This window comes from Sinohyriopsis cumingii, chromosome 18 (genome assembly GCF_028554795.1).
Source record: "Sinohyriopsis cumingii isolate HCF-2022 chromosome 18, ASM2855479v2, whole genome shotgun sequence".
Taxonomy (NCBI): domain Eukaryota; kingdom Metazoa; phylum Mollusca; class Bivalvia; order Unionida; family Unionidae; genus Sinohyriopsis; species Sinohyriopsis cumingii.
In genome coordinates, this window is record NC_142978.1 from 38,228,784 (window position 1) to 38,256,539 (window position 27,756).

The following is a 27,756-nucleotide window of genomic DNA, read 5'->3' on the forward strand; positions in this document are numbered from 1 at the left end:
GAAAAATTTTAGTTGGACCCCATGTTCATGAAACTTTTTAGTTGGATCCGATTTTCATGAAACTTTGGAGGTGGACTCCGTAGTCATGTAGTCATGAAACTTTTTGGTTGGACCCCATAGTAATGAAACTTTTTAGTTGGACCCCATAGTCATGAAACTTTTTAGTTGAACCTTTTAGTCATGAAACTTTTTACTTAGGTGGCGCTCTACAGTTTCATATTTTGCATTGGGTTAGAATTTTAAAGAAAAAATTTCCCTGGGTGTCCTCACTGGTTATACTGGCTATTTAAAAAAGGACCTTGTATATCTTAGATATAATTCAAAGAACCTTTAATTTCCTTTATTTTGGTGTATGATTGATGGGTGTTAATATGGGTTATAGAGTATACAGTTTGGTCTTACTTCAAATGTGCACCTCTCAAAAAAAAACTGCAAGCTTCACTTGGTCATTTTCACTTCCTGGACTTCAGATGTAAATTGTAAAAAAAAGAGCTGATAACCATTTTTTACATTTTATATGTTAGGTAATTCTTTCATTGCACTCTCAGAAGCTGTTATTGTCTAGTCTAACAAAATTAATTTTCCCTATTTTAATAATGGCTAAAGATAATGTACTTTAGACTAATTCATGCTGATTTGTTTTAGTACATGGGAGCAGTCATTTTAGTTAGCTGTGTGCTTAGATCATTTACAATTTCCACAAGTACAATATCGAATGAAATTTCAGCCACAGTACATGAAAGTAACATAGAGGTATGCCAACATTCTCTCCATTGTGCATGGTGCAAATTTGAACAACTTTACCTTACACCCACCACTTCCTCAGAAGTTCTTAATATCTGTAGAGCACCCCATTAACCCCATAGTCATGAAACATTTTAGTTGGACCCCATGGTCACAAAACTTTTTACTTAGCCCATTATTCATGAAACTTTTTACTTGGCCTGATATTCATTAAATATTTTGGTTGGCCTGATATTCATTCAACAAAGAGCTGATAACCATTTTTTACATTTTATATGTTAGGTAATTCTTTCATTGCACTCTCAGAAGCTGTTATTGTCTAGTCTAACAAAATTAATTTTCCCTATTTTAATAATGGCTAAAGATAATGTACTTTAGACTAATTCATGCTGATTTGTTTTAGTACATGGGAGCAGTCATTTTAGTTAGCTGTGTGCTTAGATCATTTACAATTTCCACAAGTACAATATCGAATGAAATTTCAGCCACAGTACATGAAAGTAACATAGAGGTATGCCAACATTCTCTCCATTGTGCATGGTGCAAATTTAAACAACTTTACCTTACACCCACCACTTCCTCAGAAGTTCTTAATATCTGTAGAGCACCCCATTAACCCCATAGTCATGAAACATTTTAGTTGGACCCCATGGTCACAAAACTTTTTACTTAGCCCATTATTCATGAAACTTTTTACTTGGCCTGATATTCATTAAATATTTTGGTTGGCCTGATATTCATTAAACATTTTGTTTGGCCATGTATTCATTAAACATTTTGGTTGGTCATGTATTTATTAAACATTTTGGTTGGACATGTATTCATTAAACATTTTGGCTGGCATGTATTCATTAAACATTTTGGTTGGCCATGTATTCCTGAAATGTTTTGGTTGGCCATGTGTTCATGAAATGATTTGGTTGGCCATGTATTCAGGAAACATTTTGGCTGGCCATGTATTCATGAAACATTGTGGTTGACCATGTATTCATGAAATATTTTGGTTGACCATGTATTCTTGAAACATTTTGGTTGACCATGTATTCATGAAATGTTTTGGTTGGCCTTGCATTCATGAAATGTTTTGTTTGGCCATGTATTCATGAAATATTTTGGTTGGCCATGTATTCTTGAAACTTTTTGGTTGGCCAAATACTCATAAAACAGTTTGGTTGGCATTGCATTCATGAAACATTTTGATTGGACATGCATTCATGAACCGGGGGCCCCGAGTGGCCAAGTGGTCTAAAGCACTCTCTGTTATGGATCACTGCCATCTCACCTCTGTTTGCGTGGGTTCGAGTCTAGGATTCAGCCATTGTGGGTATGTGAGAAAGCTTGCCAGTAGCTTCTTGTGGGTAGGTGGTTCTTCCCGGGGTTTTCCCGGGTTCTTCCTCCACCATTAATACTGGCCGCCATGCATAGCCTATCGTGTGCTGAAAAATGGCGTTAAATCCCACAACAACAATATTCATGAACCATTTTGGTTGACCATGCATTCATGAACCACTTTTGTTAGCCATGTATTCATGAACCATTTTGGTTGGCCATGCATTCATAAAACTTCACAGTTGGTCTTCATATTCATGAAACATTTTAGTTAGCCCCAGATCACACAACTTATTGAGTACAAAAAGATCCAGTTGATGTGTAAAATGTGTGTTCCCTTTACTCAGACAGATGGACCTAAGGTTGGAAAGTCCTGAAAGGTTTATGTTTCATATTTTATTAAAATTACTAACAGTTTAAAATTTTTAGCTTGAATATCATGCACAAAGTCTTTCAGGAACACAGAGTCAGATATTTCCATTTTTACGGATAGAGCATGCATGTTTAAGTTAATTAAATATACAATGTTACATGGATTTTGCATTTGTTCGTAACATTTTGTACAGTACTGTACTAAAAATCATTTCTGAATAAAAATGTTGATTCTGTATATATATATAAAAAAACAAATTGACAAAATTTCTGAATTTTCATTTCTTTGTTTAGAAAACAAAAAATGAAGGATGATTTTTCATTGGATGAATCATGCAGGTCAGGATTTATATCTCTGCCTCAAATTTTATTCTACCTAAATTCTTAGCTGATGAAGCTGCAAGGTCATATGAGCTGATACCATATTTTCTGGCCTATAGTTTGATGTGGAATACAAGTCAAATTTGCCGATTTTGTATATTTTTCAGCATTGATTTTGGAGTAGTAAACAAAGCCAGATCAACATCTTGGCTTTGTCTTTTTCATCAGTAGCATTGAATATTAATGGTATCACTATGCTTTTCCAGACTAATGGAGAAACTGCAATCACAAGCACAAACATGCTTTTCCGCTCATTTTGCTTTGGAGGTGGGGGGAGAGATTTTAAGGCAATCTCTATTGTTCAGTTGCCCCAACAATTGTTATCTTCCTTGTGTTGTTGATGTTGTTGTTGTAGGGTTTAACACCATTTTTCAGCACACGATAGGCTATACATGGTGGCTAGTATTAATGGTGGAGGAAGAACCCGTGAAAATCCCAGAAAGAACCACCAACCCACAAGAAGCTACTGGCAAGCTTGTGTATAAAGACACTACTATATTCCATTATCAATTGACACCTTTGAATAAACAGTTCATTCTTGTTTTAGTTACAGTATCCATTGTCACAAGAACCACATGGCAATTCAGTGTTGTTTGCATGTGAATTAAATATGCCTCAAGCTATGACCAGGTTATCCCAGTTGACAATTGTTTGAGGGCAAGATTCAATTGAATTAGTGAGGCTACTGATTGGGAAATGAGAGGTGTACAAGAAATATCAATAAAGACAGAAAAACAGAAAAGTCCCATGAAAAGAAAATATAACTATAAAATGCTATAGTAAATTTACACAAATGAGAAGAGAGAGGGCTTCATTTCTCAGATTTCTCAAACCACTCAAGATCATAAAACCAGTAATGTGGATTAATGGTAGAGAACAAAAAGGGTACTGCTATTGTCTATTACCAAAAGTCAATATCAGGGTTTAGATTGTTAACTGGATTGTTATTGAAAACCAAAGACCAATCCATCAATTACAATCAGAGAGAGCCATCGACACATCAGCTTGTTAAGAATTAACGTCAGTAATGTGTTAACATTATCCATTAAGACTGAAATTAAATATTAAAAATAGATCACTGAAGATAAATGAATAGTATATATCTATTCAGAATTTTGACGTATATAATGGGTATTCTTTACTGAATATATGTATTCTGATAAGTATGTCCTTAATCCATGGTCTTTTATAAGTATTCATTGAAAATTCAAGTTGTTGATATTGATTACATATCTTTATTTAATTAATAATATCGATGAAAAAGGTGTGCAGGTAATTGCTTCAGCAGTTGAGTGCATCACATATAATACTAGTAAATTAAATACCAATGGACTATCTATACTGTGATCAGAAAGAACCTGATATGATAAAATGAATGAAGAATAAAGCAAATCTGTTTTTTTATTTATTTCAGGAACATACAATGCTTTGCATAAATACAATACACTATAGGGTATTGACTCTAAGTGTTTTCATGTCCTGTCAAATGTGATCTCTCAAATTGTCTTTTATTTTGTTTTGGAGAAATCAGAAAATGCAAGCACATACAAATACATAGCAAATAATGAAAAAAGTTGTAAAAGCAGTCATATTAGTTTATAACAATTTATTGACATGGTAACTGAACAAGAGTCGGGACAGCTATGTGACATGTCTTTTTATTTTATCTCATAATCACGGTTTTACCTGTACTATATTTTAATGACATAATCCATTTAGATGTTGATTTGAAGTATAAGACAAAGTCCAGACTTCCAGATCAAAAAGTATTGGCATATAGGTTGCAAAATAGGCTTATTTATAGTTCTTATTCACTGGCACACATATTCATGAAACTTTTTATGAACCATTTTAGTTGATTGCCATATTCATGATACTCTTTAGTTGGCCCTGTATAATAATAATAATAATCATTTTTGTTACCCCATTTGGCTCTCACTGTCATTAAAATTGTTTAGTTGGCCTTGTATTCACGACAGTAATCATTTTAGTTACCCCTTATGAAACATTTAACTGGCCGTCATATTCATGAAACTTTTTAGTTACCCTCATATTCATGAAACTATTTAGTTAGCCCCATATTCATGAAACTATTTAGTTAGCCCCATATTCATGAAACTATTTAATTAGCGCCATATTCATGAAACTATTTAGTTAGCCCCATATTCATGAAACTCTATAGTTAGCCCCATAATTCATGAAACTATTTAGTTAGCCCCATATTCATGAAACTATTTTATTTAGCCCCATAATTCATGAAACCTCTGGAGTACAAAAGCTACACCATCGTGTGCTGAAAAATGGTCTAAAACCGAAGACAGCAGCTATATAGACTGATATAATGATGTAAAACCCAAGACAACAACTATATAGACTGGTATAATGGTGTAAAACCCAAGACAACAACTATATAGACTGGTAAAATGGTGTAAAACCCAAGACAACAACTATATAGATTGGTATAATGGTGTAAAACCCAAGACAACAACTATATAGACTGGTAAAATGCTGTCCTGTACTTAAAATCATTTCTGAAGAAGAAAAAAAGTCTTTGAATTTTCATCACATTGTGTTGTAAAATGCTCTTGGATATAAAAAAAAATTCAAATTTTAATCGACTCTTAGATTCAATTTTTAGCTCATGTAACAGCAGGTCAAGTGAGCTTACAGTATGGTCCTTCATTTTTCTTGTTCTTTGTGTATACAGCTTCTCAAAAACTAATTTTCTAATGATTTTACTAGGAGCATATTATCAAAGCCTTCATGCTCATCTTTGGCCTCTTTGTTCTTCAGGTTTTGGTCACATGACTCGAGAGCTTATGTCACTGGCTGGTGGTAAAATAGTATTGGTGTTGGAAGGAGGATACGAGTTGACTTCAATATGTGATGCTACGGAGATGTGTGTCAGAGCACTGCTAGGGGAAGAGGTAACACTGTCTGACTGTTTTGTCTCCCCTGCATGTTGAAATAGTGAGAAATGGGTATTTGGGTCAGACTACAATATTTTAGTTATCTATATAAAGCCTTTTGAGTCATGGATTTTTATATTCATGCAGACCTGCCAACTGTCCTGATTTATCTGTTAACCCTTTACCTCATAGAGCATAGTGACAAAGTGCAGCTCGCTATACATAGAACACAGGTTACCTAGTCGACCGCATACGCATAGCTTGCCTGTGAACTATTAAGCAATGTAGTGTATGTTACGTTTAACAGCAATTTTAACCATTTTACATTTTTGGTACACATCTATTACATGTGGAACAATTTAAGAGTAAAGTCCGATTGTTATAGCTGTGTAATTATTTATCACGGAAGAATTTGTTATGTGCTTTAAAATCTGGAGAGAATTCGTTCACCGTCATGTCAGTGAGGCCGTGTGACCAACCGTAGAGCTGCCATTTCTCATACTCGAAATAAACAAGTTTTTCATCTGTGTCTACATCACTAAGTCATCTAAATTTGATAATTTATAAACACTAATTGCAGCCTATATCAATATCAGAGCCTTTACCTAGGTTATTGAATCTTTCATAGTTGTGATTCTAATCATGAAAACTTCGTAAGTACTGAATGAAATCCGCGACCGCCATTTTGGAGAGTGGAGATTACGACCCAGTTACTTTAAATAGCAGATATCGACCAGTACATAAACAGTGACCACGTGATCTGACGTAATTGTCATTCACAGAAATGAATGTAGTATCTAATAAGGGGTTTTCCCGAAGGTGGCGCTATGAAAACCGGCTTAAAATGGCTGATGTTTACAGCAGACGTCAAAAGGCGCTTCTATGGGACTTTTGTAGAAGCGTCAAAAGTTGCTTCGATGCGACTTTTGTAGAGGCGTCCAAAGACGGTTGTATGAGGTAAAGGTTTAATGTCTCAGATTCACATGGCAAAAAAATATAAAAGTTAAATTCTGTGTTTTGGTCAAATCTGGTAGTTAGATATTCTACATTTCCAATATCAACAGCTGCCATTGTGAGGTTAATTTTAAACATGTTTGGGTTTAGCTGTGTTCAGTTTTATTTTAATGGATAAATGTTTTAAGAATCAAAAACATAATTTGGACAAAAAACATTCATCTTTAATAAAGTTTAAACATAAAGTCCACTAAAATAAGGAATAAATAAATGTGAAATTTCGGTTTATTCTGTCCAGTTCAAAAGATGATACTTACGATGTCATTCCCCACTTTATAATCACTTCATGAAACCCTGTCCTTGATTCAGTTTTCATTAATTGATATGATTTTTGGCTGGCCAAGTATATGATGATAATCGTGTGTGTGTATGTATGTGTGTGTGTGTGTGTGTGTGTGTATATATATCTTTCAGTGGGTCCCATGTCCAGTTTATTTTGGATGGTTCCTTAGTCCAAATGATACAGCCAGGCTTTGGACCTAAGATTTGGTTGCTGCTGTCATCAGACAGTCAGAGTTGTCACATGTTCTCTTTCATCAGTAGATGTTAAAAGAGGCAACCACATAAGACCCTGTCTGTGCCCTCAAGCATTATTTGAAGTGCACAGAGAGAAGTTGTAGAACAAGATAACATCTTTTTTTTCTGGTGAAGGCAGGAAAGAGAATATAGCCATTCAAACCCTATCATTGTGGCTGAAATGGGTGATAAACTTGACATACTCTGAAATAGCAAAAGATAAATGTTGCCTCGTGAAGATTTCAGATCCATGGGATTAGATTGATCCACTGACCTCATGTCTGAGCATAAGATTTAATTTTTATTGTTAGTTGTGTATAGTTGTCACAGATCACATGACTGTCTTTCCTGCTGCTGTCAGATTAAGAGAGCAGTTTATTTTTAAAATAAGAAATCCAGCCATTCTTTCCTTAAAGGTTGCCTGGGTTAGAGATATGATGTTCTTTCTAGTGATTAAGTTAGTGCCATTCAGAATTTCCTCCTCCTACAAGAATTGTGATAAAAAGACTGAGGAACCAGTGGCTGGAGTTTATCACCCATTTCAGCCACAAATGCTTGGCCTTGTGTCGTCCCTTGAATGCAATCGTACCTGTAAATCTATTCAATGCATGTTTTTTTTGGTAATTATGTTTTTTAAAGAACACTTGCCCAATCACATTACTGTAAAACTCTCCCAACCTTCCCACATATGCTAGAATCTTAGTTTATGTATCACTCAGCTTAAAACTGCCACAACTGAGTGGTGGTAATGGGAAGGTAGTGGGTAAAATTCCTTGCCTTAAGATACAGACAGAATAGACGAATTTTCATGTTTTCAAAAGAGCTGGATTCAGGAGCAAGCATTTTATTTTCATAACATTTATTTTGGGGTATTCTTGAGCACAAATCATAATCAGTCTGAATATAGTAATATGGGTAGCTAAATGTGAAGAAAAAATATGCATGAAAGAATGCGACCCACAAAATCAGCAACAAGCAGCCAGTATTATTCTTTTACCGATGAGGTAAGAAAGAAAAGGAATGATGACAAGAGATAAAAATTTCTGTTATATTTTCCTTACCGTAATAATTTTAAATTGCATTTATTATTTTAATTGGTTTTGAGGACTTCATTCTACTATTTCATTTTGTAGCTTTCAGTTATTTGATTAACGTTGTCCAATTATCTAACTCGTGTCTTATTTATCATATATGATTAATGTTATCCTTGTGTCATTATCTAACTCATCGATTCTTTTTTTTTTATAACCACCATTTGTGTTTGTGTGTGGAAGAGAGAGGAATTGGCTATCATTACAAAAATAACAAAATATTTTCAAAGGACATCATAGATCTCTGTTGATTTTACATTTCTTCTGGTTCCAGATTCCACCAATTTCGGATGAGGAGCTGTCCAGGGTTCCTTGTGGGTCTGCTCTAGAAACACTAGAATCAGCCATCAATATACAGAGTAAGTTTGAGCACACACACACACACACACAAGCATGCACACTAATAGGAAACTTTGGATGGAACTAACTGAAAAGTCTTAAGAGATGATGTTAACAAAAGTAATGATTTGCATTTTGAATATTGACCTTGCCATAAAAAGTATAGCTAGGAAAATTGAGGGAGATAGGCAGTTAGGTAAACAGAAACTCAGTAAGAGTTGTTGGGTGGATCTGATGTTTTTTTGTTTAAGGGTAGTTAAGTTTGCTTTGTTTTTCTGTTTTCAGTGCAAAATGTACTATATTTATGATACCCTATTTTTAGCAGCCTCAAGATAAAAATGGATGAAATTTAGCAGGTATATGTTGATGACATGATTATTTTTTTGTCCATTACAGAAACTTTACCATTTTTTGTTAACAGATTTATAAAACTTTTTGGTCTGGGACACATATCTTATTTTTTGCATGATTAAGTAAAAACAACTTAAGGTCAACAAAAGAAATACAGGGTGCTTCACTATAACATGATTTTGGGGTCCATAGAACCTGAACATGTTACATACCGAACTGTGTTATAACCAACCAAGTCACTTACCTGAAGAAAATGATGCATGTACCAAAAGAAAAAATTCCCCCCAGGGTTGGGGAATAAAAACAGGCACAGAAATATGTGTTTTTGAATAAATTAAGACAAAACTAACCTGAAATACACCTGTATATCAACAACTTACATTGTGTAGAACACTCCATGATGTACAGTATCAGTTACTTTGTAAAATTCTCACACCATTAGAAAATGCAACTAACACATATTTAAAAAATGGTAGTCCTCATTTGATCTATATCCCATTGTCACCAAACAATTCACTATGATATTGTCACCAGTTGCATATGGCTATAGTTTACATGCTACTTGTACATGTTCTTAAATTGGTCTAGATTTTGGTCATCTGGAGACAGCTATCATCTTGCCAAGGTGACCCAGGGGATGGGGCTATTCATAGGGAAATAAAAACATGAACAACTTAATAAGTTAAACATCTGTGTGAGATACCCATCTTAATTAACTTGTTGGCCAGATATCATTGGTTTCAAAAGATGGTAAAAAATTTTTGCATTATATGCCACTGTTGGTAGCAATCATAGCTTAACTTATTTCCTGCAAAAAGGAAACTTTCACAGCACAATAAATGTGTTCCAGTAACTTTGAAAAATGCAACAATCCATCAGATTCCATTGCTTGTATTTTAAGTTTTGTGCTGACTTCCTTTAATGAAAGGTGCTTTGTTTTGTGAAGATTGTAGTCAGCTTGTTTTGCTGAAGGGTGTATGTGTTAATGAATTAACCGCTAAAGGACAGCTTCGGAGGATCAAACGAATGTTGTTATTATGGCAGAAACATCAAATAACTGTAGACCATTGATTGAGACAATTATTTTTTCATTTGCTTAGTATTTATACAGAACAGTCTGTGATTCAGAGGTAATCAATTTTCTCTGAATTTTCTACAAGACTATTTTTTCTTGGTGTATTTTAAAAAAATAAGAATTAACTGTTATTTGATCGATTATAGTGGTTACTCTTCCTACCTTCAAATGTTGGTTCATTGTAGTTAGTCTGGTAGCATGACTATTTGAGTTTATCACAGCATATGTTACTCGTGCCAGATTTAGGCATAAGTGAATTAGGATATAACAGTGCACTGTTAAGATGGTTTGTTAATATTGACAAGGATCAATAGAGATTACAGACCTTTTTTTCTGTTTGTAGCTTCCTTTCATAGGCCTTTAATTTATCCACTCAAAACCCAAGATTGTATATACAAGCTTAAACAGCCATAATTGTTGTTGCCAAAAAGTCTCTGGATGGTATATTTTGTTCCTAATAAGGAAAAGAAACTGCAGTCTATAACATTGGTGAAGCCCCTGAATTAATTTTTTGCCCATTGTTTTTCATTCTTTTAGGAAGAAAAAATATTTTTTTCATGTATGAGAAAGATATATTTTTATGAAATTTCAGGAGCCACGCCACAATCAACCTATATTAGAATTCATGCACATTTTATTCCTCAAAATGATAATAAACTTTTTCGCATTAGTTTTTGTACTTTTAAGGGGCAAAAACTTTTTTTCATGTATGAGAAAAATACATAAATATGAAATTTCAGGAGCAACACCATGATCGTGTTATATCCAAATTCATGTTATAACAGTGTGCTGTAGTGGGGTCATACTGTATGGTAAGCATGTTTGTATATGAAAAGAGACAACCTCATTAGATGTTCTTGAATTATAACAATATTTCAGTTTGGACTTGAACATTTGGGTATCAAGTGGGGGTCATATATGTCTTAGACACAAATCTAGCAGCCAGAAGAAAAGGTTGAATTGAACTACCCTCAGAATCTGCCAGTGAGCTACAACTTGTATGTAGTTGTTCAGTATTATTTTTAAACCTGCTGTTAGTGATAGGATGACATATTGTGGACAGGTTACTGTCTGTAGACTAACTAGATCTAGGGATAGAGCTTTGTTGCTGACTGGTTTGATAATGTTGTGTTTAATTGTGATTTGGTCAGATATCACATGTATTGTTTATTCATTTTAGCTAAATACTGGCCATGTGTTGAACGTTACTTGAGAACAGTTCGCCTACCACTAATGGAAGCACAGAAGAGGGAAGTGGAAGAGGCAGATACAGTAACTGCTCTTGCCTCTCTTTCCATGGTGACTGCCAAAAGGAGGTACATGTTTTAAAATTCTGAGTCTATTTATTTTACATTTTTAATTCACCTGATTCTAAAAATGTGCACAACATACTCTTGACTGCTCCAATGATGCTGAGAGTTTAAGAGTCAAGAGAAACTGGAGATCTGTGAGCAAAACATGACTTCAGATGGACATTTCCTTTCTACCATTGTGTGTGCTAGACTCGGGGGTTGGAACCCAGGGACTGCAATCTGTGGATCTAGTGCATTGTCATGGTGTTAGTCATGTAGTAAGAAGAAAACAAAGTACAGTATAAGTGAATGAAATAAGAAATGAAAAAATGAGATAGTTTATAATTTCCTCTTGGAATCTGCGGGAATTTGACAACTTGGTCTACATTATAAAATAATCTCTTCCCCCCGCCCCATAAGTGAGATTTGCTTGGGACATTAAATAGCCATTGTCTCCACTGTTTCGTCAAAACCATTGTGGATAATTGCAGACCCATTAATAATAGCTTCTACTACAGTCTTGCAAACAGAAGTATCCTGTTCTGCAAGACAATTCTTGAACTGAAATTTTTAGCTTTGATATATTTTAAGACACTTCGAATGCATTATTTACTATATCATACTTAGAAATCGTGAGCTAATTGCCTTTCTCAAGCTTAGGCAAGCTGTCCTGATGGGTATGAAACTTGCAACGCTTGGAGTACGAGTCAGCCTTCTACCACCTGAGCTACTGCAGGTCCTATGTACATCAGAGACTTGTTTTGAAAATGACAAATTATTTTTGTGACACATGTCAATTGTTTTGTGAAATATTTTGTTGATTGTAATACAGTAAAACCTGTTATGAGAGACTGCCCCTTCTGCCAACAAAAGGCCGTCTCTCAAGACAGGTGGTCTGTCATAGCAGGTTTGTACAAAAAGACCAGTTTCCAAGGTCCAGTTTCAGAACAATTTCAAGCAAAATTACCACAATCACTATACATATATTATATTCTTTATTAATAGTTCTTGCTAAAATATTGAATGTATTCATCTAAAAACAAAATTATTTAGTAATATATACTTCTATCATTACCGCTCTGGTGGCCTAGTGGTTAGAGCATCCGTCTTGGATGCAGGAGGTCGTGGGTTCGATCCCTGGCTGAGTCATACCAAAGAATTATAAAAAGGGTACTCAGCATTAAGAGGTTAGTGTTAGGACTGGTCGGCCTGGTGTCAGGATAATGTGACTGGTTGGGACATCATGCTACATGTCTGCGGCATGATGCCCCAGTGCTAGGTGTCACTATAAACTGCCACACTGCAGATATTATAGCAAAATGTGAAAGCTTCGCTAAAAATCCAAATCACACATGCACACATACTTCTGTCATGAAACATGAAATCACATTTACATTTGACGTTTAAATCGTTTTTTGTAAGTGGTCTGCTCTTTTTCACTTCTTTTAGTTACAGTAATTACTTTCTCTTCTATACATGTGCATTGCATATCTAACAATTGATGAAAAGAGAAAGAAACAATCATCTCATCCAGAAACAGAACCATTTACTCAGAGATAAAAGTCAATGGCTTCATTCAGAGATGACATACAGGGATTAACTCTAAAGGCAAAGTGTGTAACCTGGTCACACCAACTTGAATAGATGACAGCTTTGTGATTGGGATGTAATCACATAACATTAGGGGAGATACTACAGACATCACAAGTCATGAACACTATCAATCGAATCGATTCTCTCTTGCTGGTTTAATAGACAATGACCTTATTTCCCACCACCACCCCGGCAATACAGCTTAACTCTAAGGACAACAATATGCGTGACCACTTTGGCACTATAACAGCAATTTGTGACATGTACATTAGCCTGGTATACAGACCTTAGCATCTATCACTAGTAGCAACAATCCTTTTTTTTTTTTTAAATATTCCTTTTATGTTTGTTTTTGAACAGAACAATCATTACTAATCAAGCGGTCATTGTCACAATTGATTACATAGAGGTCAGTGGTGTCTGTCTTTCCTCGTGATACAGTCGTTGATAGGGATGCGAGGTCCTACGACAAAGCCAGGAGGCAGGCTAAGTGGGGGGAATAATTAGTCTGGTTTCCTTCTTTTTATGCTCCCTGCGTTGCACAATCGTATACAAATATGCATTACGATTGTGGTCGAAAATGACAGGTGGTCACTCATAGCAATTTTGGCTGTACTCTGCTTCTTATCCAAGGGCCATACCTGCAGTAATCTGATTAAAAAACTTTCATTAACTTGCTTGCCATGTTTCATTAGTCATTGTAAAATCAATCCGTTTGATCTGCATTAATTTATTTTATTTCAGCAACTCAACTGCACAAGAGTCGGAGCCAATGGAAGAAGAATCCTAGGCATGGTCTAGGACGAGTTTTGGAAGTAGCTTATTAGGCAGAGCTGTAGACCTAGTTGAAATATAATTCTTCAGTCTTGTGCTAGTGGATTCTAGAGGAAGAAAAACCCATAACCATGCAGTCTCCATGTGTACATATATTATTAATGTTCGCGATCTCCAAGTATTCATCTTGATGTTGTACTTGATGGAGCTGTCTGTGCAGATGTCTGTCTGGGAATCCACTGCCTAGCGTAGTTAGCATATTTAAAGGGTCTGGAACCAACATACGGTAGGCTATGAAGGCCTTGAATTAGATTTTAATAAGCTGAATTGAAAATAAAATTCCAGCCAGGTCTTATACAATAGTTTTATAAAATTTCTAGAAGTGGGCCAAAAAAGATGCAGCTGAAAAGAATGATTCCCTTGTCTTAATTCAAGAGAAAACTATTTAATACGTGGAATATAATTAGCAGTGTGGATCTTGCTCTTGTTGGATAAAATACTTCTTGTAATATGACTTTTGTGACACCTAGATTTTATTGCTTGGACTTGATATTATTGTCTTTTCACATGCTTAGATTGCCATTAAAGTTCATGAGAATGGCCAGTCTCAATGTGAAACAAGTGGTAAATTTGTAAAACATCAAGTAAACTTGTAGAGTACTAAATAATGTTAGCATTTACTGCGAGTGGAGGACCTTAAAGTGGTGCAAGAATAGTTTTGACATGTCTCAGTGGGAGACGAGACTGGATTATTATAGTATGTGTATGTGCTGTACAGGCATGGAGGCATCATTTCATATTTTTAGACATTTTAAACTGTCATGTGTTTGAATAAATTCATCTTTGTGGAAAGAATTGGACTTTTGCAAGAAAATGCAAACATGGATTTCCCGGTATTATGTGATGGACTTGGTTACACTGCCATCATTTGTTTTCATATCTTGAATCTGGTACATTGAAGACCATTTAGGACATCAAGTTTTAATTTTATATCTCGATTCATACCATTTTCATACTTGTGACTTTTTTATAATTATGTCTATATGGATCATGAATTAGAAATATTTCTATCATTGTTTGAAATTTATCATGTATTGTCATTACTTATATTTTTGTTTGTTATTCCATTATCATAGATCTGAACATTTGAAGGCATTTGTTTTCTTGTCGTTCTTTATGATATAAGATGTATATCTGTATGATAGTCACATATTGCTATTATTATTATTGTGCATTCACTTTAATGTGATTATTTGTATTGTCAAGGATAAATTTAAACAATGGAAATTACTTGATTGTTTTCAGATGTTAATGTTTTTTTATTATGATTATGTTGTCTTTGTCTTGTTTGTTTTGATCATCAAGATTAGTATAGATTTTCATTTTATCCACTAATCCAAATTTCGCAGATTGTATAGATTTCATAAATATAACATCTCAGTTATAGCTATAACAACTTAAGCAGATTTGTAAGCAAAAGATACGTTTTAAGAGCACTTAGAAGTTAAATTTATAGCAATTAATGTTCAAAACATAGCACTATTCCATGTTGCAACATTGAATTATTGTCTAAATTGAGATACTGCATACATTTAGTACATGTATGTTTTATTCATGTCAGAACAGAATTGTAGAAAGCATAAACAAGAAGGTTATAGTGCTCAGCACTCTTCAGGCTATTTTAACGTTTAATTCAGACTTGCTTCATGTAAGTGACAGAAAGGCGTGGATTACTGTTCATCAGTGAAGTAACTTGAACAATATTGTCTTAGTATTCTTTAAATAAAATGATAGACTTGTTACACTATGTTCCATACAGTGAAACCTGCACACAGAATCAACTTTCACTTTATACGTATTTGTTTACACACGTTGTAAAAAGAATATTTTTACCTGTATTGTGCCTATTCATCACTGGTTTTTGGAATATATTGTGCTTGTTTCGAAGTCTTGTTGAGTCATCATCTGTTGTTGGTGGTGGTGTCCATTTTATTGGATCAGTATCCAAGTTGTAATTCATTCTGTGGAATTGATCACCAGTTTCATGATTGATGACCAGTGCTAAAAGTTTTAAACAAATATGGATTATTTTTCTACGTATTTGGGGATGATATATATTTAAAGTTGGCGGAGACAGGGGCATAAGCCCTGGTGAGATTTTTTTTGTCAGTGTGTTTGATGTATTCTGTTAAAAGCTATAACCCCCATTGGTAATGATCCCCTTTGTTATTGATAGAAATTGGGCTTAGTGTTGCTCATTGTATTGTAAAAGTAAAATTTCAGTACTGCTTTATGGAAAACAATGTACAAAGTTGTTTAATAATTATGGCAGTGTAAAATGTGAAGACCATGGCTGTTATTTTCTCACAGCTATTGACTGATATTTACATTTTGATGCTATCCAGTCATTACATGTAGCTACCAGGTCAAGATAAAGTTTTTATGTAGTCAGCTCACGAGTTCGTGCAAATATTGTTCAGTGCTCACATGTGTCAACACACTATTGAGATGGAAAAGGTGAAGAACCTTCATAAATAATATATCTATGGCATTTTGTTTCAAACTTCACAGAAAGTAAATTGTTAGCTGATCTTTTTCATAACAGTAAATACTTAGAACTGACACCTTTTGTCTTAATTATCCCAGTTCTTTGTTCAGACATCTCTGGTTTATTGTGGTGCCCTCTTGTCTGTTACCACATCTAAAGTCTTGTGTGAAAATTTACAAAACTTAGCAGTTGTATTGCCCATGCGGTAACCATCTGCAAGACAGGTGTTATGGCTCCCATCCTTGTAGTTCCTGGCAGTGGACAACTGTATTCAAAATAATTTAAGACGTGCATGCCATTTCAAATATTTTCTGAACCAACTTAATACCATATATACTCGCGTATAAGACTGTTCGCATATAAGCTGACCCCCAAACTGAACCGGTATAAACACTAAAAAGTGCATGACCTGCATATAAGCAGACTTACAACTCCGAGGCATCTCAAGATGCACGAGGTAAGTTCTCAATGCATTTATTTAGGCCAACTTGTATTTTAAAAAATTAGGGGGGAAAAAATCAACTTTTTTGGGTTGCTCCATGCCTACCTCCCAATTTCATAATATCTTCCGATTTTTGCAGAGAACTGATTATAACATTATGTCTTTGATTTTCATTTCTTCTAAACAAGACCTACATGTTCTGTTGTATCACCTGTGAATTATTGTTGTGACGAGATAATTATTTTAGTATAAAGAATTCGCTTCTTCACTAAATAGAATGTTAATTTGAAACAGTCATGTAAATTAATGATTTTGTTTACCTCTACAATAATACAAAAAGAAAAAAATAAACCAGAATAAAAAAAATAAACCACAACAATAAAATCGTCCACAATTAATTTCATTCCCAAGAATAATCACTATGTAATAACTACGAATGCTGTAACTCCATATGCTATAGCTCCACTCCCATGAAAGAAACACACGAGTGAACACCTGGCATTTTTTAACCATGTATAGTCTCCCTGGTAAACTCAACCAGACTGCAACACTGAATTTTTTTTTTTTTTTTACATGCCTATGTCTTAGGACACGGAAAAAATTATTGTTTCGCATGTCCCTAGATTTACAGCCATTACAGTAGTCAACAAAAAGACCTAAAAACTTAAGTTTACACATCGGCCCATGGATAAGATGACGCCCCCCATTCTTCCAGGCTTTTTTGACCCCTAAATTATTCAGCTTATGCGCAAGTATACACGGTATATTTAGTTAAAGAAAGATGCATCATACATATAATGGATTTTGCATTATCCCAGTGGAGGGGGGGAGAGGTATCTTTAATATGTGATAAAGTGTAGGGGTCTGCAATAGTGAGCCATTGGAGCTGCTTTTGTTTCCTTTTTCACAAACTTTCAGCATTTTTCATCAATGCCTTTTCACATGACTTTAGCAGTAATTATTTTTCATTAAAACCATGTTAAAATTAAAACATTATCCCTCTTAAAAATTGTCATTTCTAAGTGTAATCTGATAGAGTTAGTTGCATGATGAAGGTGAAATTATATCAGTCATGGCTAGATTGATTTGTTTGTTTGCCCAGAATTATCATTTTTCAAAAACTGCCATTTTCAGATTTTTGTCTCTTTTGATTAATATACTTGTATTAAGACCCCAAAAATATTTTGTTGCAAGCAGTTTATTCTATATATACTGGCTTAGAAGTTGTCCAGCTGCACAGACCCAGATATGCTGTTGCATCATACACAAGTAGGTCTTGATTTATGTACAAATCAGGATAACAAAAACATAGACACTGATCTGCTGGCACATTATGCGATGGTAGATTAGGGTCTAGTCTTACAAGCGAGTGTATATGGTACTATTATTTGATTGTTTTTGGCCATTCTGGAAAGAAAAATTGATCTTGATTGGAGAAAACAAAATAACATCCATGATCTGGCAAGTTGCCTTAATGTCAGCACTACAATACACACCCTTTTCATTGTCAGTATTTTCCATTAGTACCTAATCCACAGAGAACTTGGACATGTAATTTACAGATTTTATTGTTATAATTTGATTAAAATTTTGATGCAGAAAAGAAACACCAGTATTTGACTATTTTTTTTCACCATTCTGGAAAGAAAAATGAAATTGTATCGTCTTTATGGGGATAATTGAATAACATATCTTCATGTGCCTATATTTGCACATCTTGTGTATGTAATATATTATAAGGTAATTGTGCCAAACACTGGGGAAGGATCTCTCGCTTGTTTTGGAACAAAGCAGCAAAGTAAGAGGCCATTTATTCATAGAGGTCCTCAACTTGGATGCATTTTTCAGCTTACTAACATTTATGGGTCCACCAAAATATTGTTCTTTATACCTGGGTGTCCTTTATATATAGAAGTACTATTTGATGCTTGAGTTTTTGGTTATTTCTTACATTGCCATGACAAATTGGATATTGGCACAAGTAGTGTATAACTTGAAACTACTGGACCATTGGATACTAGCATAAATACTATACCTATCATAAGCAGTATCTGACATCACTGGACAATACAATACCAGCATAGAGTGTATATAACTTGACAGTAATGGACCATTGGTTACTAGCATAAATGCTATATAACTTGACAGTACTGGACCATTGGTTACTAGCATAAATGCTGTACAACTTGACAGTAATGGACCATTGGTTACTAGCATGAATACTATACAACTTGACAGTAAATGACCATTGGTTACTAGCATAAATGCTATATAACTTGACAGTACTGGACCATTGGTTACTAGCATAAATGCTGTACAACTTGACAGTAATAGACCTTTGGTTGCTAGCATAAATACTGTACAACTTGACAGTAAATGACCATTGGATACTAGCATAAAAAGTATACAGCTTGACAGTAATGTTCCATTGGATCTTAGCATAAATAGTATACAGCTTGACAGTAATGGACCATTGGTTACTAGCATAAATACTATACAGCTTAACAGTAAAAGACTATTGGATACTAGCATACACAGAATTACAAATATAGTGTGTTGGAACATTGAGTACATTCAGTTGGAATCGTTATGCTATATATACTTGCATAAAAGTTGGATCTAGTTGCTAACATGGATCTGGATCTGTCATCGCAGATCAGGGTCTATGCTGTTCTACTGATTGTTCCCAATACAGTTAAATACAACTTGTACATAAGTATATATGGTAAGTGAGAACTGGTGGGATATGTCATCCTTAGATTGCCCATGTTTATTCAAAGATTCATGACATTTTCAGTATGTGCTTAAAGACGGGACTGCAGATGTAAGAGGATTTTTTTAATGGCTGTGCTAGTGAACAGACCTCATGGCACTTGATTGGTCAATTGCTTGTCTGATTAGATTAATAGCCATGTGTAGTCTTGCACCTGTATAGATGCAAGTGACTGGTTTGAAAATTTTGTATTTTTTTGTAAAGTTACACGCTTGTTGATTTTGTTTTTCACTGACAGATAAGAATACTAAAGCTATCTGTATGTCTGATATTTATGCCAGTGAAAGGTCGGTGTAACATTGTTTAGGAAGCATTTCGAGTAACAAATCTTTTCCATCCCTTTCATGGTGGAAATTACATCTTTAATAATAGTTTAAATTTGAACCATTAGTTTCATTTGCAATGTATTGTGATTAATCTGTGTAAATGTTTGTCTTGTAAAGATTAGTGTTCTTTCTAATTAGGATACTAGCAAGAGCTGTGTATTATTTCCTATCTAGTCTAAAAAATGTATAGATAATCTAAATATCAATGAATGCAAAGATGTTGAAAAATATCCTTAATTATTTCCTTTTTTAACTTGAAGTAGATTTCTTCAAAGTTATTTTTAATTACTTCATACATCATGGTTACATCTAGTGCATTCGGTTTGTAGGACTTTGCCATGTTGTAGCAAAGATCCTCCACTTGCTCTTGAGAGCACCAGGTTCACTGGGTACATGGAGGCCAGTTTACAAACTTTCACACACACACACACACACACACACACACACACACACACACATATGAAAAATTATTGAATCTGCAATGCACAACCAAAACCTGGCTACTTTTTGCAACACCTATACACAGCTATGAAAGGATGCCTATATTAAATGGGTGCTTTAAAGTTATTAGACCCCCACCATTATGTATGTAGTTTTGGTTTCTTGTCACCACCCATTGAAGAAGTACATTAAGATTTGGTAGTATCCTGTGTCAGAATATGTTTAAAATGGATCTCAAGACAGATCTTTAACAGTTTATCTACACAGAGCAGTTTCCTTTGAAGGATACTCTGGGATGCTGTCAACAATCCCCATTCATTTTCAGTGCAGTTCAGTAACTTAAGTTGGGTGGTCAAGTGGTCACCTTTATAGATCACTCACGTCGGATCTCTGTCCACATATATTCAAGTTTTTTACATTTGAACATCATTTCTGACATGAAGTGATGTTCACAATGCAACCTTTCACATGGTGATAACTTTGACATTTGAAAATTATTTCTGACATGAAGTGATGTTCACAATGCAACCATTCACATGATGATGACTTTGACATTTGAACATCATTTCTGACATGAAGTGATGTTCACAATGCAACCGTTCACATGGTGATAACTTTGACATTTGAAAATTATTTCTGACATGAAATGATGTTCACAATGCAACCATTCACATGGTGATAACTTTGAAAATCATTATGTACTAAACAGCATCATTCAGTTCAAAATAGTTGCCATCCAGACCACTTTTGAGTTAGTCTGCTTGCCTTGAACCCACATTTCTATTGTTATAACAATACTATTTTATAATTATAGATGACTAGCACAGCTTCCTAGCCAGCTATTGGTATTTCACTCTTAAAACACTGTCCAATATCAATGGGAGGTGTACCAGCCTCACATTAATTTCAAGAACATGAGCCTTAAACACTAATTCACAAATTTATTTTTATCTTTAATCAGTAAACAATAATAGCCAAAAAAGTCAAGCCATTGCCCCAAGTTAAGTAAGCTGAAAGCGGCCAGTTTGTGTAACCATTCCCTGCCAATTAAGTCTGCTATTAAAATGGGAGACAACATCTGTGGTTTATGAAGACTGGTAGTAGTTTTTGTTGTGGATACATAACCTTTTAGAAGAAAATAAAAGAAACCAGTAACAAAATAAAAAACGTAAAGATTCTATTGAGGACCTTGTAGAAAAAAGAACAGTAACAAAATAAATGTTAGAACATAACTTTATGTCGGGAAAAGTTCTATAATTATTTAATTAAAGTCACAGCAAGTTGATTTAAGTCTTATTACGATTTCTGTGAGTATTGCTCTTAGTATAGTTATTCATCAATCTTGTATTTGTTATAAGGAAACGGAATAATGTGAATGTATATCTCTTTTTGTTTTATTATAATTAGCAATTTAAATTCTTAAATTGTGATACCTAATGAGTATTTGTGATGTATGTTGAATTTCTTTTACAATTATATACCAATACTATGAAATCACAGGGTGGATGATATGCTCACATCTTTTTACTTTTAGTTTCACAGTTTAATTTGCAGCTTCATTTATCTTGGATGCAACCATCTGTACAAATCATCTTTACTTTGTTTTTCATATTCTGTATACATATTTTGTCAGTACTGTCACTCATTCTCCTGTCAAACACAAGCAATACAGAGCTTTCTGAAGATCTCATATAGTTCCAGATGTTTTGTAATTTTCAATATCAGACTTTTATTTCTTTTTGTTTTCTTAAATTTTTCAATTACATCATCACATGCACTTAATGATGGGGTAGTCAACATTGGAATTGTGTCCCCTGTTTTTTTCTATGTACATGCACCCAGTTGGAATAATATAAGAAGGCAAGTGGATTAAAGTAGTAATTTTAAACAGGCTTCTTTTAGGTGTTTCATTATGCAGAAGCCTTCAGTTGCCTTTCTGTGTGATTTTCAGGCTAATAACCCTCTGTCCTTAGGGTTTTTATAATTTCTACCTTTATTTTTAATTTTGCTTTATGTTTTACATCCTCATTTTTTTATAAATATTTTGGTTTTTACCCTTATCTTTAATTTTACGTACTTTTGCAGAATTGTTTACCTCTTTACCATTGATCTTTGTATTACATGTTTATGTTCATTTGGAACACATTACTTATCTTTACTTTTTAGAACTTATAATCTGCACTGTATAACCAGTATTCTGCTGATGTGCTGTCAAACCCAGTACATAATACATTGTGTCAGCATGGGAATTTACAATGACATCCTTAATCTTCATACACGAGATGCATTTACTCTTGTGCTAGACTGAACAGGGGAGGCAACTCCTAATTTGACTACCTTGTCTGTAATGCCAATATTTCAAGTTACAGACATACCATATTCTCTTCTGTCAGCAGCAAATGTTTAAAAAAAAAAAAAAAAAAACACCAATTTCTAATACATAATGATTAAATTCTGGACAGAAATTCCCACCCAAATTTTTTTTATATAATACAAAAGTATTTTGGCATGTAAGGTTACAAACCCATTTGTAAAAAAAAAACAAAAAAAAAAAACATCAATTTAAATGATGGAAACCTTGAATGTGACAAAAAGTGCAAGGAACTTAGTCAATTCGTTCATTGAATTGTAGTTTCTAACCTGACTGTGAGTAGCAAGGCCTTAACACTGTCATCTTGTGCACGTTTAATGCTTAACGAAGTTTTCAGTGTAATAGACGGACATGCTCAGATCCATTTCCAGTTTCTGGACAAGTCCATTTTCAGCAAAGGGGTGTATTGGGACTACAGATATACATACATAAGTCGTCCGCTTCGATATTTACAATGTTGAATCAAGCAAAGGAAAATAATGACAACTACCAATTTGCTTTTCATCTGGATTTAACAAGCGTTTTAATTTCTATGTTCATATATTCAAAGGGATGTAATTCCAAACTCTCAATGTTATGTAATTGACGGAATCATCCGGCAGTCCACAAACAGGATGAACTACATCATTATGTTGTCTTTGGAAATAGCCTATAGTGCCGTGTTAGTTTGGAAAGTCCGTTAAGCATGAAGTGGTGCAGGGGATGCCGGCATTAGTGCCATTCTGGTCACAGTCAGGTTAGAAGTTATAAATCAATGATTCAATTGACTTAGTTCTGTCATTTTTTATCACATTCAACCTTCTCGTTTTTTAAATCGGTAGAGGGTACAAACGGGGATGTAGAGTCAGACTATTTTTTATATAGGTTTCATTTATCCTTTTTGAAGATTGTATCTATCATTCTTGAGAGTTGTGCTCTTAAATGTGTCAAGCCATTAGGTTGCAAGGATTATATGGTACTGTATTCTTCAATAATATACCATACATAATGCTCTTTCTGATAAGGGTCTAAGTTGAACTTTTAAAATCACATGCAAAAATTACAGCATAGACCCAGATCTGCCCCTGTATTATGTGACAAAAGAGTTAGATCTATGATGTTCACTGCTGGCTCCTTTGTCATGAAACAGTGAACACAGTATTTAAACTTGAACCAAATTGAAAAATCCTCAGTATCATTAAACCAAATTGAATAGGTAGGTATTCAAACTTTATGATGCTGCCAAAATGTTCTCAGCTTGGACAGATATTGCAAAACTAATGTATTTGAAATCTGAGGAGGAGTTCGGTTTGTCTGCTCTGACAGTTTTGTGACTGGTGCACTGGTACATTTTGTACTTGAACATATAGTGTATGAGAGTACCGTAGTTGCAAACAAATATAGTGAGACACTTGGAAGAAAGTGGGGCTGGTCGCTTTGCTTAGTTGTAGCATAAAGCTGAACCCATTTAAAATATTGCAAATATTGACAGTATAAATATGTAAATAAAGACATAATTGAAAGTATTTTTAACACGTAACTTTCATTTGTAAAAAAAATATATAAAAAATTACATGAATTTCCTTTACTACTGTGCGTATATTTTAAATTGCGTTCACTGTGTAAAATATTAATTTATTTGTACAAAATATGTGCACTTTATTCTGATTTATTCATTTTACAGAATCCTACTGAAATGTGATAGATATCAGTTCAGCCATATTTCATTCACCATCTAGGCCCAGCATTTTTTCGTTTCCATTTTCCCCATATCAGACCCATCAGAATGGTACTCACATTTTTCTGTGCCATTTATGTGAAATATAGTGAGCATAGCAACTCTGGTACTTGCTGCAGAAATGTAAAAATACTTGGATCATTTCCCGGTTATTGTTAGAAGCATGAACAGAAAATTTATCCTGTGTAATGAAATTTTTCCTTGTAATAGAACTTTTAGTTATTATTAATTTTTATGCTATGCTGTCATTGAAATTCTTTGTCTTCACACTGGAAATGGCTTCTCGTAAATTTTATACGATTGTGTTTTATGCGATGGTGTTTTGTTTTAAATCCGTGATCAACAAAATGATTTTCAAAGCAATTAAGTGGAAAGGTTGTCTTCTTTGTTGTATTCTCTTTTGTATGCTTTTCTTCGCCAATTCAAGCTCTGTTTGTCGTAGACCAGAAGAACTTATGGGATGGTCTGATTTCTTTTGTCCATCCATTAGCACATGTTGCAACTCCTCCTAAACAAATTGGAAGATTGCCCTAACTTTTTACACACAGACTTCCAGTATTGCTACCACAGCCCAGACATCATTAAAATCTTGTTAATACTTGACCTGAACAGATGGTCTTGTGAACATTGGCTTTTCAGTAAAACACTTGTGATGTCTAGTTGGCCCTGAAAGAAAATGGTCCTAATCTGACATTCAGTACGGTTACCATGGCTACCATCATGAAAATTTTGTTAATACTCCACCGGAACTGATGGTCTTGTGAACATGAGGTTTTCAGTAAAACATTTGTGATGACTAGTTGGCCCTAAATGAAAATGTAAGGTTACCATGGCTACCATCGTGTAAATCTTGTCACAGCTCCTTAACACACATTGACATGGGGTTTCAACCAGAAGATTTATTATATCTATTTAGCAGAAAATTAAAATAGAGCTAGTTTGACATTAAATATAGTGGCCATCTTGCATATTTTGTTGTTGTTACTTCACCTGAATGGATGATTATCTCAACAATGGGTTTTTCACAACAAAAAAACTTTTTATGATGTCTAGTTGGCGATAGATGAAATTGGTGCCAATATTACATCCAATATAGCAATAACAGCATAAATTTTGAAAGTTTTGTAATTACCACTAATAAATGGAATATCATTTATAGATTGGGTTTTCACCAGAAGACTTGTGATGTTTGGCTGGTAACAATGTGAATGATGCTGATTTGGTATAAAGTATGGCCTCAGTGATTGTTAATCCTATTATTGTTATTCTTGAGAGGCGCATTGACATGGGATTTCCTCCAGAATTCTTTTGTCAAGTTGGTCCAAAATTAAAAAGGTGCCTATCTGATCATAAATATTGTGACCATCTTGGGAAAAAAATTATTGCTAATCCTGGATGGATGGTTACATCAGGATGGTTCTCACCGAGAGATTTCTGCTGCTATCTAGTCGTTCCTAAATGAAAATATTTCCAGTCTGACATCCAATATGGTTGCCACAGCAGTCATTTGAAAATCTTACCCATCTCCTAATAAACAAAAATTCATATGGACATAACGTTTTGCCAGAAGACCCCTTAGGGATGAAAATGATGCTGATCTGATATACAGTATCTGCACCATCTTTAAAATCTAGTTGTTGTTATTCCTCCAGAAATCAGGATTAAATTGATTAAGAGATTTCACCGAAAGACTTCTTACATTATCAAGTTGGTCCTAAATGAAAATGATGCAGCTCTTTCATCTAGTACAGCCACCATAAAAACGTCCAGTTTACAAATCTTGTTACTGTCGCTCCTGAATGGATGGTTATATAATATATGGTTTTCAGGAAATGACTTCTTGTTATATCTGGCTATTCGTCATAAATTAAACTGATACCAGTACCATATCCTTTATGGCTGTCACAGTGGTAATTTTGATTGTTTTTTTATCGCTCTAGAATATCGGAGATGGTTTCAATACTCAGTAGTTAAAAAGAACAAGCCCTCTTGGATTCTTTGTAATTCTTTTCAGCCAATAGAGTATCAGTTCGTTCGAAGGAGACTTAAATTTTAAAGTAAGGATTTGGTATTAAAAGACACCAAAATTATATTATGTACAATTTAAGATTTAATCTTTCCATTCTTATCTAGCCCCTACTTTTAGCGGTACTAATGATAGGCCGGATAGCTTACACACTGGCCTGTTATCTGTCGGCTCATGTCTCTTAGCATAAATTTGTTATCGCTGCTACTTCTACACTTCTTGGAGGATTGCATTGAAACTTAGCACACACATGCATGCCAATGTCTAGTTTGTGCTAAATGAAAATGCCAGTTTGGACATGTGATATGGCCACCACAGTGTCCCTCTAGAGAACTAGTTTGCTATTCTTCCTGTATGGATTATCACATCAACGTTAGGCTTGTACCAAAATGCATACGTGATATCTAGTTGGTCCTAAATGAAAAACTGTGCTATCTTGTTTCAAATTAGCTGCAGTAGTGACCATCTTGAAAATCTTATTATAGCGCAAGACTATCAGAGATTGTTTCAAGAGTCTGCAGTTAAAACGAAGAAATGGTATTTTCCTGGATTCTTGGAAATTCTTTTCAGCTTGTAGAGTGTCTGTCCCTTAGATATCCTCTTGTCCAGAGGTGGGCAAACTTTCCAGTGCAAGTTCCGCATACACCAATTTACACCTTGTTGCGGGCCGCATAGTTCATTAAGTAAAATAATTAATATTTGAAATAGCAAAAACAAAAGGTTTTTCTAAATAACGTCTAATTATTTTTTCAGTTGTTAATATGTTGTTAATATTTGAAAACTTAAACTTCAAAAGAAGCACATTTATTTGATAAACAGTAACATAAACAGAGTCAGTGCGAATGATGACTTGTTCCTAGGCTGCATGAAAATCCTTGGCGGGCCGCATGAAAGCCCTTGGCGGGCCGCATGTGGCCCGCGGGCCGTGGTTTGCCCACCCCTGCTTTTGTCTTTCTTAACTAGGGGATTTTGTGGCCAGTGAATCAGTGTATGCGGTCAAAAACCTTTCGAAATTTTCTTCCGATATTAATGGGGTCTTGGGGGGAGGGGGGCAGAAGCAAGAAGTGTTCAAATGTCTTCTTTTTTTGTGTTGCTGCCACTCTTTACGGCTGGCTGCTTGTCATTGTCAGTGCAACAGTTCTCACTGTCACAGCAAAGATAGTGAACCAGTCTAACACGCCAAATAAATGTTAAATGGCATTTAAGCAGAGACAATATACTTGTATGTTCGTCTCCAATTTTAATGAGCTTAATTTATAACTTAAATTTTAACTGCTAAAGAAATGTTTTGGAGTAATATTAAGTATTGGCATATAGTTCATCATTTATCTG

The 27,756-nt window shown here is 34.5% G+C and overlaps 1 protein-coding gene across 9 annotated transcripts in view; it reads left to right on the plus strand.

The window, feature by feature from the left end:
• The window catches only part of LOC149776422 (histone deacetylase 5-like), a 348,169-nt gene extending 323,408 nt beyond the window's left edge, over nucleotides 1-24,761 (plus strand). For all 9 annotated transcript variants that reach the window (XM_089940838.1, XM_089940835.1, XM_089940842.1 and 6 more), the window contains 4 exons: nucleotides 5,620-5,753; nucleotides 8,631-8,715; nucleotides 11,302-11,437; nucleotides 13,751-24,761. In XM_089940838.1, the coding sequence (XP_089796964.1) occupies nucleotides 5,620-5,753; nucleotides 8,631-8,715; nucleotides 11,302-11,437; nucleotides 13,751-13,796 (401 nt within the window). In that variant the 3' untranslated portion in view covers nucleotides 13,797-24,761. The remainder of the gene's footprint in view (nucleotides 1-5,619; nucleotides 5,754-8,630; nucleotides 8,716-11,301; nucleotides 11,438-13,750) is intronic.
• Nucleotides 24,762-27,756: the final 2,995 nt, after the last annotated feature.